The following is a 20,876-nucleotide window of genomic DNA, read 5'->3' as shown; positions in this document are numbered from 1 at the left end:
ACAGGTGAGAGATGAGAGAATGAGCAACCAAACTCGGCTGGCCCTTCAAATCTATTTATAGGGCAAAACTGGACCTTGCCACGTCGTGGCACCTTTTTCCACGTCATGGGATTGGTCATCACTACATGCGTCATCGCAAGGTGCATCTGGGGGACTCCTGGAGGTGTCAGAAGACTGTCCACGTCGTGGCACTGCTTGCCACGTCGTGGTATCTGACAGTTTTTGGGTTTCGCGCCCCGAACTTCAGGAATTCATAACTTTCGCATACGAACTCCGTTTTCGACGTTCTTTATATCGACGTGAATGTGAGATTATGCTCTACAACTCTCGTTTAGACTCCATTGGATAATTTTGACTTGATTTTTAATATATTATAAGTATATTACTTATATATTATTTTTAGTAGGTCGGGACAGGAAAACTCTGTTCGAAATTTATAACTCCTTCATCTGAACTCCGTTTTCGTCTGTCTTTTTATCGTTGGACTACTATCAATGAGATCTTCAATTCTCATTTAGAAATTTTTGGCTAAATATCACTCGATCTCTATTTCGAGTATTCGGGCTGCATACCGCTAAGTCGAAACTTCGAAAAATCATAATTTCCTCATACGAAGTCAAATTTGGGCGTTCTTTTCATGCACGCTCTCGGTTTAAGGAACTCTACAACATTTGTTTAGATCACTAAGGCTAAATATCACACTAACGTAAATTTCACTTTTTACGTCATTCAGCGTTGTCGGTTCTGTCGCGAAACTTCGACAGGTCATAACTTCTTCGTTATAACTCGGATTTCGGCATTCTTTATATATTCGGAAACCTCGTTTCAATTACTACAACATTATCTATAGATATTGGCTTTATCTAACATTTCATTTTGACGCTTATTTTTATTTTTAATTAAATTAAGACACACAATTAAGCACATAACACATAATACTCAAATAATACACTTTTATTATTTCAAAACGGGTTACAAAGGTTAACCTAGACTACTATATCAATATTAATGACGATCCCGGAAACACAGGCGTTACAGTACACCTTGTGGGTTATCAGCAACCCTGGAGACTACCCGAAGCCTCAGTACACGTAGTAACACATATCACATTAATAGAAAATAAGATCCAGTTGTTCAGCACGTATATACTACCATATAGGCAAGTATAGTGAGAAGCCTCACCTCGTAGAGAAGACTAGTAAAACTCAAACCCGAACTGTCGGAACTAGACTCCACCTATTAATCGCACTAAATAATCCTAACAAGCAATTAAGGTAATTATCCAAACTCAACTAGTCCCAAGCCAAGTCTAATCCACAATTTGGGCAAAAGACCATTTTGCCCTTTCCGAGACCAAAACCCTCACAATTTGATCAAAAGTCACACTCGATCAAAAAGTCAAAGGTCAACACAGTTGACCTTACGTGCAGCGTACCAAGGCTCTACGTATGGCGTAAAGCACAAATCATGAAAACGAGCTCCTAATTAGCTACGCGGGGCGTAGCCAGATTTACGCTTAGCGTACTCAGCCTAAAGTCAAGTGTAATATCCCAAAAACTGGAAATTTTTAAAACTTCCAAAACAACCCTTTTACTAATAGAAGTGTTACAAAACCGTTGTTTTCAAAACATCATTTAAAATCAGAGTCTCCCAACATCCAGTCGGTTGTAAAATCAAGGATGTGTACTGTCACACTAGTTGTGAATTCTCTTTCATTCACTCACTGTTATGAACTAATATAACGGTGCATGATCTCCGGTGACCGTGTCATATATAATTCGACAACAACAAAGTTAACAAAATGTGCTCTTAAAAAAAATGATATTTTTGAACATTTTGAAAGCTTCAACGATATATTTTATACTAAATGTGTACTTCGTTGGTATTATGTGTATAAATAATATACTTCAATGATATTTGTACTAAAAAAATAATAATGATATTTTTTGAAAATTTTGAAAACTTTGTTATATTTTAAGTTGTTTTTCCATTTATGTGAGATAATATCACAACTTTTTATTTGAATATATGTATACTTTGTTGCTATTCTGTGTGCAAATAGTATAGTTTAATTCTAATTTTTGTACTAAAAAATCAACAATGATATTTTTTAAACATTTTGAAAACTTCGTTATCTTTGTAATTTATTTTTCCGAACATTAAAATATAAAAGACTTTGGCTTCAATTTTTAAAATATTTTTCAATTGAAAAAATAGTAATAGTTTTTTTTTAGTTTAATGGTAGTTTTAACATAAATTCACCGTATTTATATGCCTATTTCATAGTATATTACCGAGACAATTCCATTTTATTTCCAAAAGTCAACTAGTCAACCCCTCGTTAAACTTCCACATCACACCTCGCCTATTCAAAAGCTTACGCAGCACACTCTTCTTCTTTCTTCTTCTTCTTCTTCTTCTTCTTCCTATAAATCCTTCATCCCTCCCAAACAACACCAATTCAAGTATTCAACATACACTCTCTCTCTCTCTCTCTCTCTCTCTCTCTCTCTCTCTCTCTCGTATACACATACGATAAACCATGTTTGAATTCACATGCGAACTGATCGCAGTTGCTGCTTCAAATCCACACCTCATCTTTCTTTTATGCAATCTGATCATCGTCATTCTGATCCTTGTTAGCTTGGAACCCGCCTCAAATTCTCACCATAACTGCACAGCTACTCCAATTCATCCTCCACCATCACCACTGCCGCTACATCCCGCCGTTAACAACAACAAAAGCTTCGAAACCACCACTTCAACTACGCTGACTCAGGAAACTAGTGTCAATGTCTTGATAGACGTTGACGAACTGTCATATGACTGCACTTTATCAGTCGAAGAGAATGAGGAAGAACAGGATGATGATCTCAGAAGAAGAGTAGAAGAATTTATCAACAAGATTAATAAAGGTTGGAAGGCTGAAAAAGAAAAATTGCAGTTATCCCTTGCTCATTGACTCATTTAAGTGTAATTAATTATTCATGTGATTTTTGGAAAGTCCATTTGAATCGATTAGGGTTGATGGCATATACGATTTCTGAATAAATATTTTGGGGGTAGTTGAACTGCTGCCTAAATTTTGATTATTTAGCATGATTACGAAATGCTGTTTTGATTTCAGAAAAATTGCAATTGCAATAAGAATGGCCTTTGGTGGGGTCGAATCCAAATCGCATCAAAGGAATTAAAAAATAGATGTCAAATATGTCCATTTTTCAGCATCCACACAAATCCAAGTTTGATCTTTTTGCACAAAGAAAATCATAAGAAAAGATTACATTTAAATTTATTAAATAGACGTTTCATTTTAGGACCTAGAGATATACAATATTTTAGTATATTTCAAATTATTTGTATAATTCGTGTGAATTGCATAATTGGTCAATGGTCAGACATTATTGCAGTAAAAAGGTAAATGGTTTCTTTTACTCAAAAGTGTGTGTACTGTGTAGTGTATCTATTTAACTTTGCCTTTTTATAGAAATGGTCCCTGGACTTAGCATGTTTGTCACATTTAACATGGTTTACCAATTTTGTCTAAAAATCTATTTTAACGAATGAAATAAGTTCCAACCATTATCAATGTTTTTCTTTTGTCAAATTAGTGTTATATTTTAAGGGAAATATACCAAAAAAAACCCACTATATTTTGGCCATTTTGACACTAAATTTTTCTGTTGTGGCCTATTTAACAGGTTAAAATGGTTGATAAAGAAAACATAAAGAAATAAAAAGCAAGCTTCTTCTTCACATAAGCTTTGTAAAAGCCAAACACAATTGACTTCAAAGCATCAATACGTCAATAACAACAATAAACAAAACTAAATCCATAAAAAAAGCATCAAATAGCAGTAATAACTGTCTTCAAATGTGCTCTTGGAAGCACAAAACCAGCTCTCCTTTCCTCAAAAGAGTACTCAATAATCTCTTCAGGAATCAGCATCTCCTTCAGACATGGTGTCATTGAAGTCTGCATGGGAACAGACACTGTTGATGGTGTGCAAGGTATCATTGGAATCATGTTGTGTTTTGGAGTTCTATTTTCATCATCTGGAACACTCAATGATGCTGTGGGTTTTGAAGGTGTAGCAAAAGGCGTTGTGTTGATTTGAATTGTTTTCTGCAACATTTCGTGTTTTCTGTTGAAATCTTCAAATAATGATTTTGATGATTCTGTTGAAGAAATTGGAGAAAAGGGTTTGCGAAAGAGTGATTGTGGTTGTTCGATTTCACTAAGTGAATGTTTTCTGTTTGCAGGAAGTCCAGCTATGTCCAAACCTCTCCTCCCTGAAATATATATATTAATCAACTTAAACAAGTTAGAAAGAAAAAAAAAAAAAAGGTTATGTATTATATATTGTTATAATCAACTAAATGAAAGTAGGAATCATGTATTATTATTGAGAAATATACCAGCTGAAAGGGCTCCAAATCCATCATCCTTATTATTTAAGTGACGATCATTCTTTTTAGTGACACGTGTATTATTATTATTATTATTTGGTGTGGCTCTAATGGAATGAAAATCTGTTTTACTAGGTGCATGCATAGCACCTCCCATTGATAATCTCCTGTTACTCGCCCCACCACAAGACATCCTAGGCCCCTTTTTCCCACTTTGTTTCATTGGACTTGGTTTTGACCCAAACATCACTTCCTGTTCTGCTATCAACTGTTCTTGGAGTTTCTTCTGGTCCTAAACACACACAAAATGAAAAATGGTAAACTCTCAAATAAAAAGATTTTGAAATTAGATTAGCATTGATATCTTAAATTTTATTTTATACCCGTTGTCGTTTTCGTTCTTCCTCTTTTTCTTGCCTTAAAATCTTGTATTCTTCAAGCATGGAAAGAAGTCGGATCTGCATAAAATAATATAAAGCAGATTAGATTTCTTGAAATTAGATGCAAAAAAATCAAGATTTTTTCTTACTCCATCATAAGTGAACTCGGTTCCTCTCTCATTCTCCCATGCTATTGTTTTCACAGCTAATGCTTCCACAATTCCTGTTCCAAAAAATAAATAATAATAAAAATAAGTACTCTTTTTAGTAATTAATGATCAAATCAAAGGGTTGTTTTTCATTTACCTGGAAGTTTATTAACCAAGGCACGAGCTTTTTCTGCACGCTTTAGTGTAAGATGAGCACCTCTTCCAGCATTATACCGATTATCATCCTAGATTATTTTAAAAAAAAATAAAAAAAAGAAGAAGATAATTTCGATTAGTTGGGTAGTTACAAGAAATAGTAAAAAAGATTAAACTAATAGAGAAAAAAAGAAAGAAGATCAACTCTGTTATATTCCTCTAGCCAACACTCCTCTTCACAAGCTGCCATCCATTTCTCAACTTTTTCAAGTATTTCTTTCCTGCTAAAAGCTTCCTCTTTAATTCGCCCAATTTGAACCTCAATTTGTTCAAGGAGATTATCAGGGCCAATAGCTCCTTCATTTATCAATCAAAACATATATATATCAGTAAATGTTGTTGTTAGTATTTAGTAATATGTCACTCTTCATATATTATACCAGATTCAATAGCTTGAAGGGCAATCTCCATTGAAGTATCGGATTCTGGAAGCAAATGTGTCTTCCTGCAAATATCTTCCAACTCTGATCTTTTCTTGTAAACAAGCTCTTTCATTTTGCCAGCCTTCATTTCTTCAAGCCGTGACACCTCAGCCTCAACCTTTTTTTAACAAAAAAAAAACACGTTATAATTTCTATATTTTCCATTAATTCATGCTTTTAAATAACTTACAAAATTAATGAACTCAATAGACAGCATGTTGGGCTCAGTTATCTCCTGTTCTGAAGCAGCTATGTTGCAGGTAACACTTTGAAACACCTGCTGCTCTTCAACTGGTGTATCCATCAAATTCCAAAGCTCTAACAGAGAGCTTGCAAGATTTTGAATCTAAAAAAAATCACAATTTAAAAGGTCAACATATAATAAAGGGCTAACAAAAAAACCAAGATAGTGATTTCAGTTCATTTTCGACATTGTACTTACTCTTTGCATTCTTTCTATTTTGACCTCATGTAATCTTTCTATAACAACTGCGAGCCTCCTGATGACATCATCACTAATGCTCTTTGTTCCTTCTGATTCTGATAAACCAGGATGGATTTCTTGAATTGTCTGGTTAAAGTCCATCCCAAGCACCACACACAGTGAATTTAAAGTGCTCATGTGGTCTACAACTTGCTTAATACGTTCACTCTGGATATTAGAAGCAGTAAGAAGTAATTAGTGATATGCTTTTGTGATACTAGTTAACTTTAAGGTCAAACAAGTAATTTCACCTTCTCCTTCTCGAGTGCTTGCAGTTGTGCACGAAGTTCTTCAAGCTTTCTTAAAGATAAATCACTTTCATCCAATACAGTTTTGAAAGAAGTTGCATAAATCTCCATTTTTATTTTCTGTATATGTTCTAAAACTTCAATAAATTGATTCCTCCTCTCGCATTTTCTCTTCTTCATTTCCTCTAGTTCAGGAATAATGGCTCTGAGTTCTGCCTTTAGGCTCCCAGAATTCTGATCAGACTGAAAACGTAGCATAACATAGATTGTTGTAAGTGAGAATTACATTTAAGAAAAACAAAAGAATATATCATTTTATTTATCTGAAACTATATCATTACCTGTCTAATGTGAACAGGTCGTTCCCCCATGGCAGAACATATGGTTGCTAATTCTGCTTCAGAATCAGCAATTGCTTGTCTTAGTTGAGCTCTGCTTCTGTTAGCCAAATCTACCTTTCTTCTGTATACTTCAAGACATTCGCGTTCAAGTTCTAACAGCATTTTGTCCCTTTCAGCATCCGACTCACCAACTTCATCCCATATTATCTGATTTCGTGATTTGCATATAAATTATAGATGTTTAACTGGAAATATGGGGGTAGTAGAAATTAAAATGGTTTAGAAGGATACCTGAAGTTCATAAAGAAGGGATCCACATGTAGTTTCCACTTGCAGAAGTGGATCGTTTAAGGGTGTAGACATTCTGAGACAAAACTTTTGGATGTGAGATGGAAAAATGCAAACTTTTTTGAATCAGTCTATTAACACTGATGAAGAAAGAGGCCTGAGATTTTGGAAATTTCACATCGCTTTGGCATTTACATTTAGTTCGCTCCACAAACTCTTATCCTTTCTTTTGTATACATTATTTAAGACACAAGGAGTACATAATTTAAGCATAATCAACAGATAAACAAGTAAGAAGTAAAATAATTCAGATAAATTAGAAAATCCCTCGTTAGATTATGAGCAAATGGGTAGCAAAAAAACACACACTCGTTCAATCAAAGCTGACAATTACAAAATTCAAACCCTAACTTTTATCTTTTACTAAATTTGAGTACACGAAAGCACGCATTCGGGCTAATCAAAGCAGAATCTAGAAGAAATTGACAAATGAAACAAAAAAACAATTCAGATCTAAAACCCAAACCTGAATTTGTGTGGATTCGCAAACAAGGTCAAGTGATTGGTGAATTTGTAGTGGAGAAGTAAGCGAAAGAGTCAGAGAACACGATCTGATAGTTGAGAAACAAAGTTTGTGTATGAGAAATGCAAGAAATTGAAGATTTGAAATCGAGAGATGGAGAGGTAATTCGACCGTTTGAAACAGAGAATATGATAAATGAGACAATTGATAATGGAATTAATTTAGAGAAGGAAAAAATTTTGAATTTCAAATGGAGCGAGTGAAAGTGCGTGTGTTGTCTCTCCCACTGTACCTTTTTCGTTTGTCACTTGGAGCATTAATTAAGGAAAGGCCCTTCAAACATGGGCCAGTAGTATTTAACGGTAACAACAATAAAATGAATGTTTGGTTTGTAGCTAATATAAAATATGTTTCTATAAAACAAAATACAATAGTTTAAGTAGTTTATAATGATTATTAATAGTTTAATACTAATCGTACCATTGTTTTATAAAGAACAGAATTAGGTATTGACATATTAAAAACACTCCAGATTCTTTCAAATTATTAACATATTAAAATAGATCTACATCATTAGATTTAAATAAGTCTATATAATAAGGTTTGAAATATATCTCTCGTAAAATTTAAATCTTACCATAACAAAATACAATTAAACAAATGATTGATATAAACTCAGCTGCATAAACAAATGATTGATACACAACCAAAAGGAACATACAATTTGTTAGAATTGGGGTGATAAAACAGGAGGGCATAATGAGAAGCAATTTTTGGATATCGTTTTTGTGGATTGTGTATCTTTACTTTTCTTGATCTATATTTTGGTCATATGTCCAAGTATATCAAAATCAGATGTAAGAATGTTCAAAATCTTGAGAGAGATCTACATGTCATTTTGAGACACAAAATTTAGTAGTTCTCGTGTTAGAATTAATTATAAGTAGGAGTGCAGTAATAATTATTTATCAAATAATAATATTCCGATATATCATATAACTTAAAGGGTCAGAAATTCAAAGAGGGTATCACAATGTAATGTAATACAAAAAGAAATTATAAAACTCATATATTAGCAGCAGCCTATCTATAACAACATAGTACAACTAGTGTATCCTTCCTCTCTACACCATATGAAAACCAAACCAATCAAAAAGTCATCCCTCAAAATCCCTCCTTATAACCTCAACCAATAACTCATTCCACGTGTCAACCGGGCCTGGCATACACCAATGCAAACAATCCTGCGGTGGGGGCCGCCCATCCGCACTCCTTTTCACCACCTTATTCGGGTCAAGACTCCTATACGGGCCCGGATGACCATCATGCCTATACGAAAAAGCTTTGGTTATATCCATAAAAACAACCCGAGATTTATTCGTTATATTTTTCACACCTATATTAAACCCTAACACTTGTTTATCATGCATTATATTCGTAAACCCATTCTCCACTAAATCCACAGCGGGTTTCACCTTCCCGGTGCACGACCCGCCTGTGTTCCAGGCTCCACCCTCGTAGTGGTCCGGTGAATACGACCGGACCACAGTCAGCCCGGTGTAACTCGGGCTGGTCACCAGGGTGGACATAATAGTTGCTACAGATATTTTAAAAGCTTCGGGGGATTCGATTTTTTTGGGGCGGGATTTATCGGGCCACCATAATTGTCCGCCCACGATTTCGTTGTTTAGAATATACACGGCTCGTTTAGCGAACCAGTGACCGGAGGAAAGGACGAGAATGTCAAAAGTGGGAATGTCATTTAAGAAAGTTTCGTCTGGGATGTCGAGGTGGAGCTTGTCTACACCCTCGGGTGCAAAATCGAATTTTTCGGTTGTTTTGTGGACTAGCCATGAGGACCATATTCGTATGATTGTTACGGATGTTGATTGGAAATAATAACGTTGCATTCTTTTGTTCCCTCGGTTTTTTGGAACTTCCACCTGTAATTTTTGGAATATTTCTCAGAAATTCAGAAAGAAAAAAGTACAATGATTGAATCACGATTAAAAAAAAAAAAAAAAAGTAGTTAGAGTGGCTAAATTTTATAAAATGACGAAAAACCGAAAGAAAAAAATTAAAGAGCAACAGGAGAAGAGACCTAATACCCCTTCCTAATTTAAAATTTATATGCAATTCTACTAGTTTGAGACCAACATTTCGAACTTATAGTGTTTTGCTGATAATTTGAAGGGATAAAATGCAAGAAATAACAGTATACTTTCCTTTATTTGTGTGTATCACAGCATCACACTATGATTTCTTTCTACTACAAAATTATACTTTTTTTCTCATTAATACATTGTATTTTAAAAAATCTACCCAATTATAGCATTGTACTTTCAATTTTTTCTTATTTACTCATTACGCTACCTAATTATAGGAGTGAAAATTGCTTTGTATTTGGATGACATTGCTGGTTTTGGGTAAATTTTTTCAATATACAATGTTGTAGTACGAAGAAACGAAAGTAGATGCTATAATAAAAAATCAATAAAAGCATGTTACTGTTTCTTGCATTCAACCTAATTTAAAGGCTCATGTCCAAAATAAAAAGCAAAAAAAAAAAATCGCACAAAATATACACAATGTTTTTTTTCTTTTTCGTAAATGACATTAATAACAGTTTTAGAGCTTAGATATGAATACAAAGTTGCAAATGAGTTTGATTTCATAAAAATCATTCCAATTGTATTGATCATGGAATAACATTGAAAAATAGGAATCCATGTCATCAAAAGATTTCCTTGTGGTTATTTATTTAGGAAAAATTACATAAAAGTCACTATATTTTGGCCATTTTATGTGGTTTATCCACTATACTTCGGTTTCGTCAATGAAAGCCACCCAAGTTTTACAATTTTTTCTATGTCTAACCCTTTGACTGTTATGACCTGATATAGCAGGTTAAAGTGGTCACAACAGAAAACTTTGTCAAATTTTAGTGGCTTTAGTGAAAATTTTGATACTAAACTTTGGCACTGAAAGAATTTTGATAAAATTTGTATTGTGACCACTTTAACCTTCTATAGCAGGTCAAGGTGGTTGACATAGAAAGATTGTCAAATTTAGGTGGCTTTCATTGATGAAACAGAAATATAGTGTTAAATTAAACCAGAAAAATGACCAAAATATATTTTGTCCTAGTATTTATATTAACGAAGCAATACTTACCTGCCAAAGTATGCATAACATTGACTCCATCTGATTTCTGGCAACCGAGTCACCTACAAAAGCTAATGTTTTTCCTCTCACCAATTCCAGAAACTTCTTGGGGTCAAATCTAGGAAGATCACATTTTGTGGGTTTCCATCGCCAATTCTCATAGTCTTTATCGGGCCTACCATTTCCTTGACAGTTTTCCATTTGTGTCAAGACAGGGCATGAACTGTTTGTGTATAAAGGTCCAGCTGAATCATATACCCATTTCCCATCATACAGATCACACCCTACAAATCCCAGCCATCAAAACCATATATAAGTTTATAGCATATCCATAACTTTTTCCCATTAACTTCTATATCAATAAAGTGTTTGGCTGAATGCCTTATGATTTCTGTCAGGATAAACTGTTGTATATTGTATGCATAAGCTTTTTTTCTATTCTGGAGTGAATAAGCTGTCTCAATCAGACGTGCCCTTAGATTTCACAATATTTATCAATTTTAACTATATTCATCAAAATTTGACGTGACAAGAGTTGGGAGGAAAAAAAGAAGGGAAAAAAGGTAAAGGGTTATTGTCTTAATACATTAAGCCAGGTTCTGTGGCTTAGCCCATTAAGTTGTTGTCCAGATTAAATAGAAAAAAGAAACAGCCAATCAAGTGCTTAACCTATTAAGCCTATCAAGTGAAAAGGAAACAACCCCTTAGAACTAGCTGTAAAGGCATTGACAGCATTGGTACCTGAATCAACACTCTTCTTGGTTCCTGTATCCATGGTTTTGTTGATATCTGAGTCAACCGGCTTCTTGTTGATATCTGAGTCAACCGGCTTCTTGTTGATATCTGAATCAACCGTCTTCTTGATATCTGAGTCAACGGTCTTGTTGATATCCGAGTCAATGGTCTTGTTGATATCTGAGTCAATGGTCTTGTTGATATCTGAGTCAACCGTCTTCTTGATATCTGAGTCAACCATCTTCTTGATATCCGAGTCAACAGTCTTGTTTATATCTGAGTCAACGGTCTTGTTGATATCTGAGTCAACCGTCTTCTTGATATCCGACTCAACCGTCTTCTTGTTGATATCTGAGTCAACCGTCTTCTTGATATCCGATTCAACCGTCTTCTTGTTGATATCTGAGTCAACCGTCTGGTTGATTTCTGAATCAACTGTCTTGTTTATATCTGAGTCGATGTTCTTGTTGACATCTGAGTCAATGTTCTTGTTGACATCTGGGTCAACAGTCTTGCTGATATCCAACTCAATGGTTTTGTTAATATTTGAATCAATGGTCTTGTTGACATCTGAATCAACAGTGTTATTAATATCAAAATCAACAGTCTTGTCTGTAGATGAATCAACAGTCTTGTCAGTAGCTGAATCAACGATCTTATTATTTGTTTCTGTATCATTAACCCTGTTCTCAAATATGCTTGTTTCATTATTAAAGGGAGATAACTCAATTTTGCTAGCTTCATCAAGGTTATAAAAGTAGCCACTAACTTTAGATCCAATTGGCTGATAGACAAGAAGCAAAGAGGCAAAAATTAAGAACAAGGCAAGTCCCCCCACTGAAGTTGCAATTGGTAGAAGTGTCTTTGGATATGCAACCATTGGTTTAGGGGAACCCGATCCCATGGCTTTTTAAAACCCAAAGAAACTAAAGAAGCAATGTTAGTGGTAAAGGATTCTCCTTGAAGACATTAACTCCTCCATTGCATCATTTTTTAGCAACGAAATGAAATGAAATCCACCTGTAGCATGCGGAAAGGGAAATAAGTAAACATGTGAACATAATGCTAGTCATATAGGAAATAACTTATTTTCAACTTCATATAGACTCTGTAAGAAATATGTAATACTCCAGATGCATTTAAACAAAATGCAAATATAGCATCAGGAAATGATCTCGCTATAAGCAAATAGATTGTATAGGCAATCCTGTGCTTTATGCTTTCATGGTTCCTTGGATGCTAAGCTATATTCAATATAGTCAAAAGAATAAGGTAACAGGTGACAGAAATACAGAATAGACTTCCCCATTAATTTAAATATGAGATCTTCCTATTCCCTATCTGTTTTGTTTTTTCAGTGGATGCTTTATTTACACTTTAAATCCCCCTTATTACCAATCAAATAAGTGCAATACCTCCCAGATATCATCAATTTACAATTACCTATTGAATCCTTGCAAACATGATATGCACCACATTTCAAATGTCTCTTACACTAAAAAAACTCTGACATATATCATTGTGCATGCGTAAGAACCAAATCTAGACCTCCAATTATATAAGATTGTAACTCATGTAAAGAACTCATCTGAAAAGGAATCTGATTCTTTAAATACCTAGAATAACATGGCATGCCCAAGCAAAACGCTTAAAGCCTTAGACCTTAAATGATCACCATGCCGGAAGGGTATTGAAAACAAAAAAAAATATCCGGATACAAGGAAAACCATACAGTTTGGACTTTGGACAATTAAACAGCATTATATCTACAACCATGGGTAAACATCTAGAAGAGTACGCTAAGGAACAAAAGTAAAGCTACCACTCAATTAACTGCAGAAAGTGCCTACATTAACATGTACAACCCACACTGACATAATCCAAACCACTCACATACTGCACAAGGTTTGGGCTTTTACAAGAAACCTATGCCATTTATCTGGGTTACGATGCTTAACCAAACTGCCAATCACTAATTCGGACAAATCTGATATCACAATTTTCTATGTTATTACGCATGATGGAGATTCTACAGAATGTGATCATAAATCATGCTTGATAGAGATTTACAAGTCAAATAGCCATGTTAGAAATTACAAGTTTTGAACAAAACAAAACGTTGCATTGTACTTGCTTCATTGTAGAACTTTGACATAAAACAAGTACGTATATGAACCACACGGAACCTTAACACTAAGAAGTAAGAAGAGAGTTATGACAGCCTCAGTACAATCAATTAAGAATTGAGATGTTGCGAGCGTGAAAACTGAGAATGTGAGACTCAAAACGTGCAATTGTGGTATTTTTTATAAGAATTACGGTGGCTACACTATATAGTCCCAAACCTAAAAGCATTAATCGGATTGTAAACAAAACATTCGAGCTAAATTTGCCAGAATTTTGTTAAGCAGATCAAATCGAACTTCTGAATCAAATGATGAAATGTAATGGGGTTAGAATCGTGTGATCTGTGATCAGCGCGTGAAGATAGTGATACTGTTGAACATACCCGTCTATGGACCGCAGGACTTGAGAGATCGTTGAGGATCAGGCGGTCGCCGGAAAAGCCGCGATACGATTGCACAGAAGAAGAAGAGATTTATGCGAAGCGTGGTAAGCAGACAGAGCAAACCAAAGCACGGCAAAAGAATATATATATAGATTTGTGATCCAATTATATAAAAGCGATTTGAATCATTTTTGAATAACCGTGTCACCGATTTGACTTCATGTAATTATGTAAATTTTAGCACTTTTGCACGATTATTATTTTATTCAGAGTAAATTACGAATTTCTTTCATGTGGTTTGCCTTAACTTATGGATCTAGTCCAGTTTTTTCCTTTTTCACTTCATAGTCCTTGAACCTTCTAATTGTTTCATGACTAATCTTCATAAATTGAAACGGTACATGTGGTTTCAAGAAATATCAATTTTAGTCCTTAATTCTTTTCGGTTGATCCTTTGCTTATATAAAAATACTTTTAGAATTTTCATATATTTTATCTTTTAATTACATTTAACTAGGGAAGAATCTGTGCAACTGTGTTGGAGTTACGGTGTGCATCGTAAAAATCACTCGGAACAATGTATCATATTCTCTGCACAGTAACAATCGATTCTTCAATTTATTAGCAATTTACACATATATCAATAATGGTTGTATGTTAAAAGCAAATTTGAGATGAATAAAATAGATTAATATTTATATTTTGTGAAAAAAAAAAAAGGAAAGTCACGTGGGAGGCTGCAATTGGTTTTAGATTTCCCAACATTGAGGGTCCATATTAAACATGAACGACACACAACTAAAATTTCATAATTTGACATAGTGTTCAGACTCTTCCAATCCTTATGAAAAGGAAAAACAAACATAAAAGAAAACTCACAAGGGTTCGCAAAGGGGTCGAAATGGAACCGGAGACCGATGAAATGGGGGCTATAAAGGTGTTTAAATAGTGCACACACCCTAAATATTAGGGTTTTGGATCCAGACCACATATACTCAACGTACGCTTTGGGTACACCCAACGTACTCAAGCAATTCCCAAAAATTACGAAAATGTCACTAATGACCTATTTGCAAATAATTCTCATACCAAGGGCATAAATGGAATACCTGGAAATCAAGTATTACAGATCAAGGACCAGAATCGAAACAAAATTATACCACATGGATACTTAAGGTTATAATTAAAAAATGGACTTGATTCAAAAGGACTAATAGATGTGATAAGTAAGGAAAACATTTCATATGAAAAAACATTAATAAGGGTCAAGATATTTATCATGATAAGTAACATGAATTTAGCCTAATGTTGGGTATATACAAACTCGACGTACGTAAGAACACAATCAAGTGGTTCGAGGCTTGTAATGTACTTAGGTTGTTGACGTGATGTGAAATTGTTATCCATATTTTATGAAGACTGAACCTGATATGCAAAAGTCGAAAAATTCGAAGATTCAAAAAGTTCTAGAAGATTATACACTGAGTCAGCATATGCATTGGGTTTAACTTGGCTTGCCCGTCAAAATCACGCATTGAGACAAAAAAAAAAGTGACTTGAAGTAAGTGGTCAACAAACAAAGTCACACATTTTAGTATACCAGTCATATGACTTGGTTGAGTCACTTTTGCCTTAAAGTGCACGGAGTGGGCAACAGGGAAGAGGCGTTATGCCTATGTGGCATCAAATAACGTCGTCATAACATGAGAACACCGCCCCCTCTCATGTTATTTGGTGTTATGTTAAGAGATGTTATTGTGATAACATATTGTAGCGGGAGTCTTTCTTTCCTCTCATTAGTTGCACATATTTATCTCTCTATCTCTCTCCTCTTAACACAATGTTATAACATGGGAACACCACCTTAACTTCATGTTATAACATGTTGTCAATTTCCTCCAATTTTTGTTATAACACCATTTTGACATGGCTGGTGAGGTGATAACTTTAGGATGTGATAACATGATGCCTACACCCACCAGTAGGGATGAGCATAGGCGGGTACCCCCCGCATTTGGCGAGAACCGGAACCGGAACCGATGGTTCCTAGAAAGTTAGAACCGGAACCGCTCTAGGCAGTTCTTAAATGTTTGGAACCAGTCCCGAAACCGGCGGTTATGGTTTCGGGAGCGGGTAACCCGGTCACATTAATTTTGTTAACTTTTGTTGACAAAACCGCAATTTAGTTCGATCGAAATCAAATCAATTCGGACCAAAGACGGACAAAATCGGACCAATATATTCTAAACCGATCTAAGCAACACATATTTATATGAAATCATATATCTATATATATATATATATATATATATATATATACACACACACACACACTAGCCGTTTATCCGCGCTAAGCGATGGGTATGAATAGTTTTTAAATTAATTTCAAAATACGATTAGTTCTTTTGCGTCAATAGTTTACTACATCTAAACAATTACCAATAAGGGAGGAAGGAGTCATTCCCTCCCAACCTACTGAACCCATTGCCACATAACTTTATCTCTTTTGTTTTTTTTTTCATCTTTCCCAACCCACAACACACGAAAATCCTATCTTTTTCAACCCTCTCAACCTACTCAACTAAAAAAATACAAAACAACTAAGGTACAAGTTTTAAAACACATAGCAAACAACTCGCTGAAGCGGGAGTGGTACCGACAGTAACTCTATTGCTAATTAAGATTTTACCTTGATTATTTGTATTTTTTTAATTGAATGAGTTGACTGGGTTAAAAAAGATAGGATTTTCGTGTGTTGTGGGTTGGAAAAGATGAAGAAAAATAAAAGAGATAAAGTGATGTGAAAGTGAATTCAATGGATTGGAAGGGAATGACTCCCCCTCCCTAAGAGACATGCTAGTATATAGGGTTGTTCACTATTCGGATAAAACCGAATTATCCAATTGGACTATTTGGTTCGGATATTCGGATTTTTGGATTGGTTTCAAAAAAACCCGAATTATTATTTTGGATTTCGGATTGGTTTTGGTTCATAAAATAAGAACCGAATAGTCCAAAAAACCGAATAAACATTTATATTTATCTATTTATAATATATAACTATAGTTATTTATTTATTTTGTAATTTATTTTTTCAAATAGGTTCAAAACGTTTCACTCGATAAAAAAACATTAATATGCATTTTCTCTCAAAAGTTTTGTATCTATAAAATATTTAACTATAATACATCTTCTTATTAGTTGTTTTTAAATTTCAAATCAAAACAAAATATTTGTTTTTTCTTCTTGTATAAAGTTGGGTAATTTTATAATTATATGTTGTTTTAAAATGTTTCGGTTTTGAAAACCAAATTATAAAAACCGAACCAACCGAATTGTAATTGGATCGGATCGGATCGGATTTAAATTTAGTTTGGACAATTCGGATCCATTTTTTTAAAACCGAAATCAATTTGGATTTACTTGATTGGATCGGATCAAACTGATCCATCAAAACGAACACCCCTACTAGTATAAATGAAATCAATAAAAATAAAAAATAAAAAGTTGAGATTTTTTACAAGTGTACATAAACACATGATTGATTGTTCGTTAAGATTCACTAATAGAAGTATGTTGATGTTTTTTTGTAAAAAAAAGTTTTGCTCTTGATTAAAAATAAATGTACATTGTTTTTTTATATAAATGTACATTGTTAATTAAAAACAAATTAAATATTCGTTTTTTCAGCTATGTTATTTTTTTCACAATAGACGGGTAATTGATAAATCAATGTCTAGTTGGAGACTCTTAATTAGTCTAAACAGTTAACCAATGTCTAGGCGGAGATCCTTAATTATATTTGAATTTATTTTTAAAAGATTCAAGGTTACCTATCTCTTAACAAAATTAATAAATATGACAATTTTTTATTGCTATTATCTATCTTGTTAGAATATAGATAATCTACTAAAAATTTATTCAAATATTTATATATCCTAAGAAAATAAATATTTAAATTTTTTAAATTTTGGTGTAGTATTTAAATTTTTAATATAATATTTGAAATTTTCAAAATTGAAAAATTTCGACTACCTAGATCATTGTTGACCGCCACTATGTTTGTTTAAAATTTAAATTTATGCTTATTTGGAAAATTTATGTAGATTGAGAACTTACTATTTTTAAAAAAAATAAAATAAATAAATAACTTAATAATTTCTACTTAAAAAAGAAAAAGACGAAAAGAAACGATTATATTTTTGGCGCTCAATTGTTGTAGTCTATTATTTAGACAGACATAGAGAAAGAGATGGATAATCCCGTAGATAGAGAAAGAGACCGCCTTGTGGGTTTCAAATATGATTTCAAAAAATATATGAATTGCTCATGTGATAAAGATGAGGCAAAGTGGGCACTACGAATTTACATTGGCTGTTTGATTTATATCGTCATGTTATCTTTCTAATGACAAATTAATCTAACTAATATATCCATGGGATTTCTAATATTTACCAATTTTGTTTGTTAACTTATTTTAAATTAGCCATCAATATATTATTTTTGAACTTAATAGAATAAATATAGTATTTATTAACAATTTGGTTTGGTAAGTAACTTATTGGTCTAAAAACAAAACAGTGGTAACATAAATAGTTAATAGAATGATATAATTTGCATTAATAACCCAAAAAACACATGAATTCGTGAGTTCCGAAAAATAATGATGTTTACCTAATAAGTAACATAAATAGTTGACTTACAACAAACGAATATAAGATATTGGTGTAAAAACAAAACACAATAAGTATGAAAACAAATGACATTCATAGTTCCATACATAATAATCTAATTTAAACATCGTTAATATAACAACAAAACAGTAACTATAACAATATGTATAAAGATATAACTTAGAATTCCAATATTTAAAGAGTATATTAACCAAATAAAGAGTTTTTTAAATCACCTTCCTGTATGTATATGTCAACCATCTCCATACTTCATCAACATTAGTCTTCTTAAAATATTACATGGTTTTCTTTTCTTGATGCTTTCCACCTGTCATATGACAAAGTTGCAAAAGCTTCTTTAAATTTTTTAACCGATTAATTTTTTTTATGAATGATAATAACCAAAGTGTTGACATTTATGTTCTAACAACTAACAAATATATTACACACACATGCCAAGAAGATGACCATGCACTACATTGGATACAAAAATTTTAAGCAAAAAAGCAAAACATAAGAAATGAGATTTTTGTGGACAAATAATCAAAAAATTGGATCAACAAACCTGTAAATTGAGAGTGGTAAACGACAAATCTTTAACCTCGAAGAGTGTGATTGGCCATGGATGGAAGTAACAATTTAAACAAACGATAATATTTTTAATTATGCACATATTTCTTGTAACAGGGAAACCAAAAGAAAGTTTAGAAGAATCCTACCTGCCACAACCTCTCATGGAAGTGGTATCGTAACAGGAGACCTAATTTACATTGTCTACCTAGATTCACTACTATGAGCTCCTCACCTTGATTCTTGGAATATGTTTCCAATCTTCCCCTGTTGTAAATAAAACCCACATCAAATTCATAATCCATATGAAATTTGAGTAAAATCACAGAAGAAAATAACCACATTTTCTAGATCTAAACAATACTTATGTTTTAGAATTTTACACTCAAAACATGATGTTGCAGATACTTTGATATGTATAGCAATATACTTTCAACAATTTTCCTATTGGAACATTGTAATTTAATATGTTTACCCAGTAAAATACCAAAGTACAATATCCTAATAAAAAAAAGGTTGAAAGTAAAATGCTATAATTCATTTGTAGTAACCAAAAACAATATTTTCTTAAAAAATCAATTTCTTTTTAAATATTGCAATTTGATTTCATGTGTGTGTCCCAATGTGTGTGGTTATGTGTGCATGTGTGCATGTTACAATTTGTTACCCATAATTTGAATTTCAAACATGATTGAAGAGGCTTGTTTTAGCATATCTGCATAAAAAAACATAAAAATAATCTCGTAGTTAGCACTTGAGAGGCTTGTCTTGGCCATTTAACTTTCCAAGTGCATTCAACTAATCACATACACCAGTCGACCAAGGAGTAGATCCAAAACCTAAACACAAAAACCAAATCAAGAAACATAGTACCTATGAAGCACCATAACCTGAAAGATAAAAACATGCTTAATGAATATTCATTTGGCCTTAAGTATTCAAGTCAAGTCAACTATTTTAATGTCCCACATTACAGGACTTGTAAACACATACACATGAATGCAAACATAAATATACAAACACAAAAACATACACATATACGGTTAGAGATAGTATAAAAAGAGAGACCTCAGTTGTGGAACACAGGAATAGATCCAGATCCGTGATTAAAATCCTATAAAAAGAAAACAAAAAGCTTGATGAGAGAGAAAGCAATCGTTTTTGCATTTATCTAGGTACTTACAAAAAAATATCAAGTTGTATTCTCTTTTAGGAATTACATCAAATAGTTGGTGAGCATGAGGAAATGCACATGGAGATGTAAGAAGATGAAAGCCACCGGTGACCCTTACACAAGCGAAAATACTAGAAGATAAACTACCCTTATAACCCTAATCAACTTGCCCTCTTAGCTAGACCTTCGCCACAAAAAAAATAAAAAACAATTCAACCATGCCTTCAGTTCTTTACGCATTCATAATGAGTAGTGCCATAAAATTAATGTTATAATTACTCAAATAACATTAGATAAAGAAATATAATCAACATAAATAAGAGGAAGAGTGAGAAACACTCACATAATTAGAAACTTTATTAAGTATTACGATGGTTGGTGAGAGAGGGCCGAGATTTGGTACCTATAAACCTAAACACACACACACACATAGTTAAAGAGAGAAGGGGGTTGTATGCAGTGGTATGATTGTTGCCTGAGAGTCGATTTCTTCTTACCCTGATATGGACGGATATGGAGAAAGGACTAAGATTTTGGACCTGAAAACACAAACAAACACACACTCACACATTTTGTGTGGTTGTAAAAG

At 33.4% G+C, this 20,876-nt stretch overlaps 2 protein-coding genes across 2 annotated transcripts; both read right to left on the bottom strand.

Annotated features, from left to right (window-relative positions):
* Positions 1-3,734: 3,734 nt before the first annotated feature.
* On the bottom strand, positions 3,735-7,758 carry LOC111904030 (65-kDa microtubule-associated protein 3). The gene is made up of 13 exons (XM_023899810.3): positions 7,465-7,758; positions 6,942-7,014; positions 6,651-6,857; positions 6,313-6,552; positions 6,020-6,229; positions 5,768-5,923; positions 5,536-5,695; positions 5,301-5,452; positions 5,097-5,184; positions 4,940-5,013; positions 4,794-4,868; positions 4,420-4,702; positions 3,735-4,293 (listed from the first exon to the last, which is right to left on the bottom strand). Exons 2-13 carry the CDS (start codon positions 7,011-7,013, stop codon positions 3,848-3,850), a joined length of 2,163 nt encoding a protein of 720 aa, XP_023755578.1. The 5' UTR covers position 7,014; positions 7,465-7,758; the 3' UTR covers positions 3,735-3,847.
* Positions 7,759-8,422: 664 nt separating this feature from the next.
* Positions 8,423-14,023, bottom strand: LOC111904031 (protein YLS7). The gene is made up of 4 exons (XM_023899811.3): positions 13,871-14,023; positions 11,368-12,381; positions 10,636-10,910; positions 8,423-9,404 (listed from the first exon to the last, which is right to left on the bottom strand). The coding sequence occupies exons 2-4, from the start codon at positions 12,263-12,265 to the stop codon at positions 8,619-8,621; spliced, it is 1,959 nt and encodes a 652-aa protein (XP_023755579.1). The 5' UTR covers positions 12,266-12,381; positions 13,871-14,023; the 3' UTR covers positions 8,423-8,618.
* Between the last annotated feature and the right edge of the window lie 6,853 nt (positions 14,024-20,876).

The sequence above is a fragment of the Lactuca sativa genome, chromosome 8 (genome assembly GCF_002870075.4).
Source record: "Lactuca sativa cultivar Salinas chromosome 8, Lsat_Salinas_v11, whole genome shotgun sequence".
NCBI classification, from domain to species: domain Eukaryota; kingdom Viridiplantae; phylum Streptophyta; class Magnoliopsida; order Asterales; family Asteraceae; genus Lactuca; species Lactuca sativa.
Note: the sequence above shows the minus strand (reverse complement) of the source record. Positions and strands in the feature narration are given on the sequence as shown.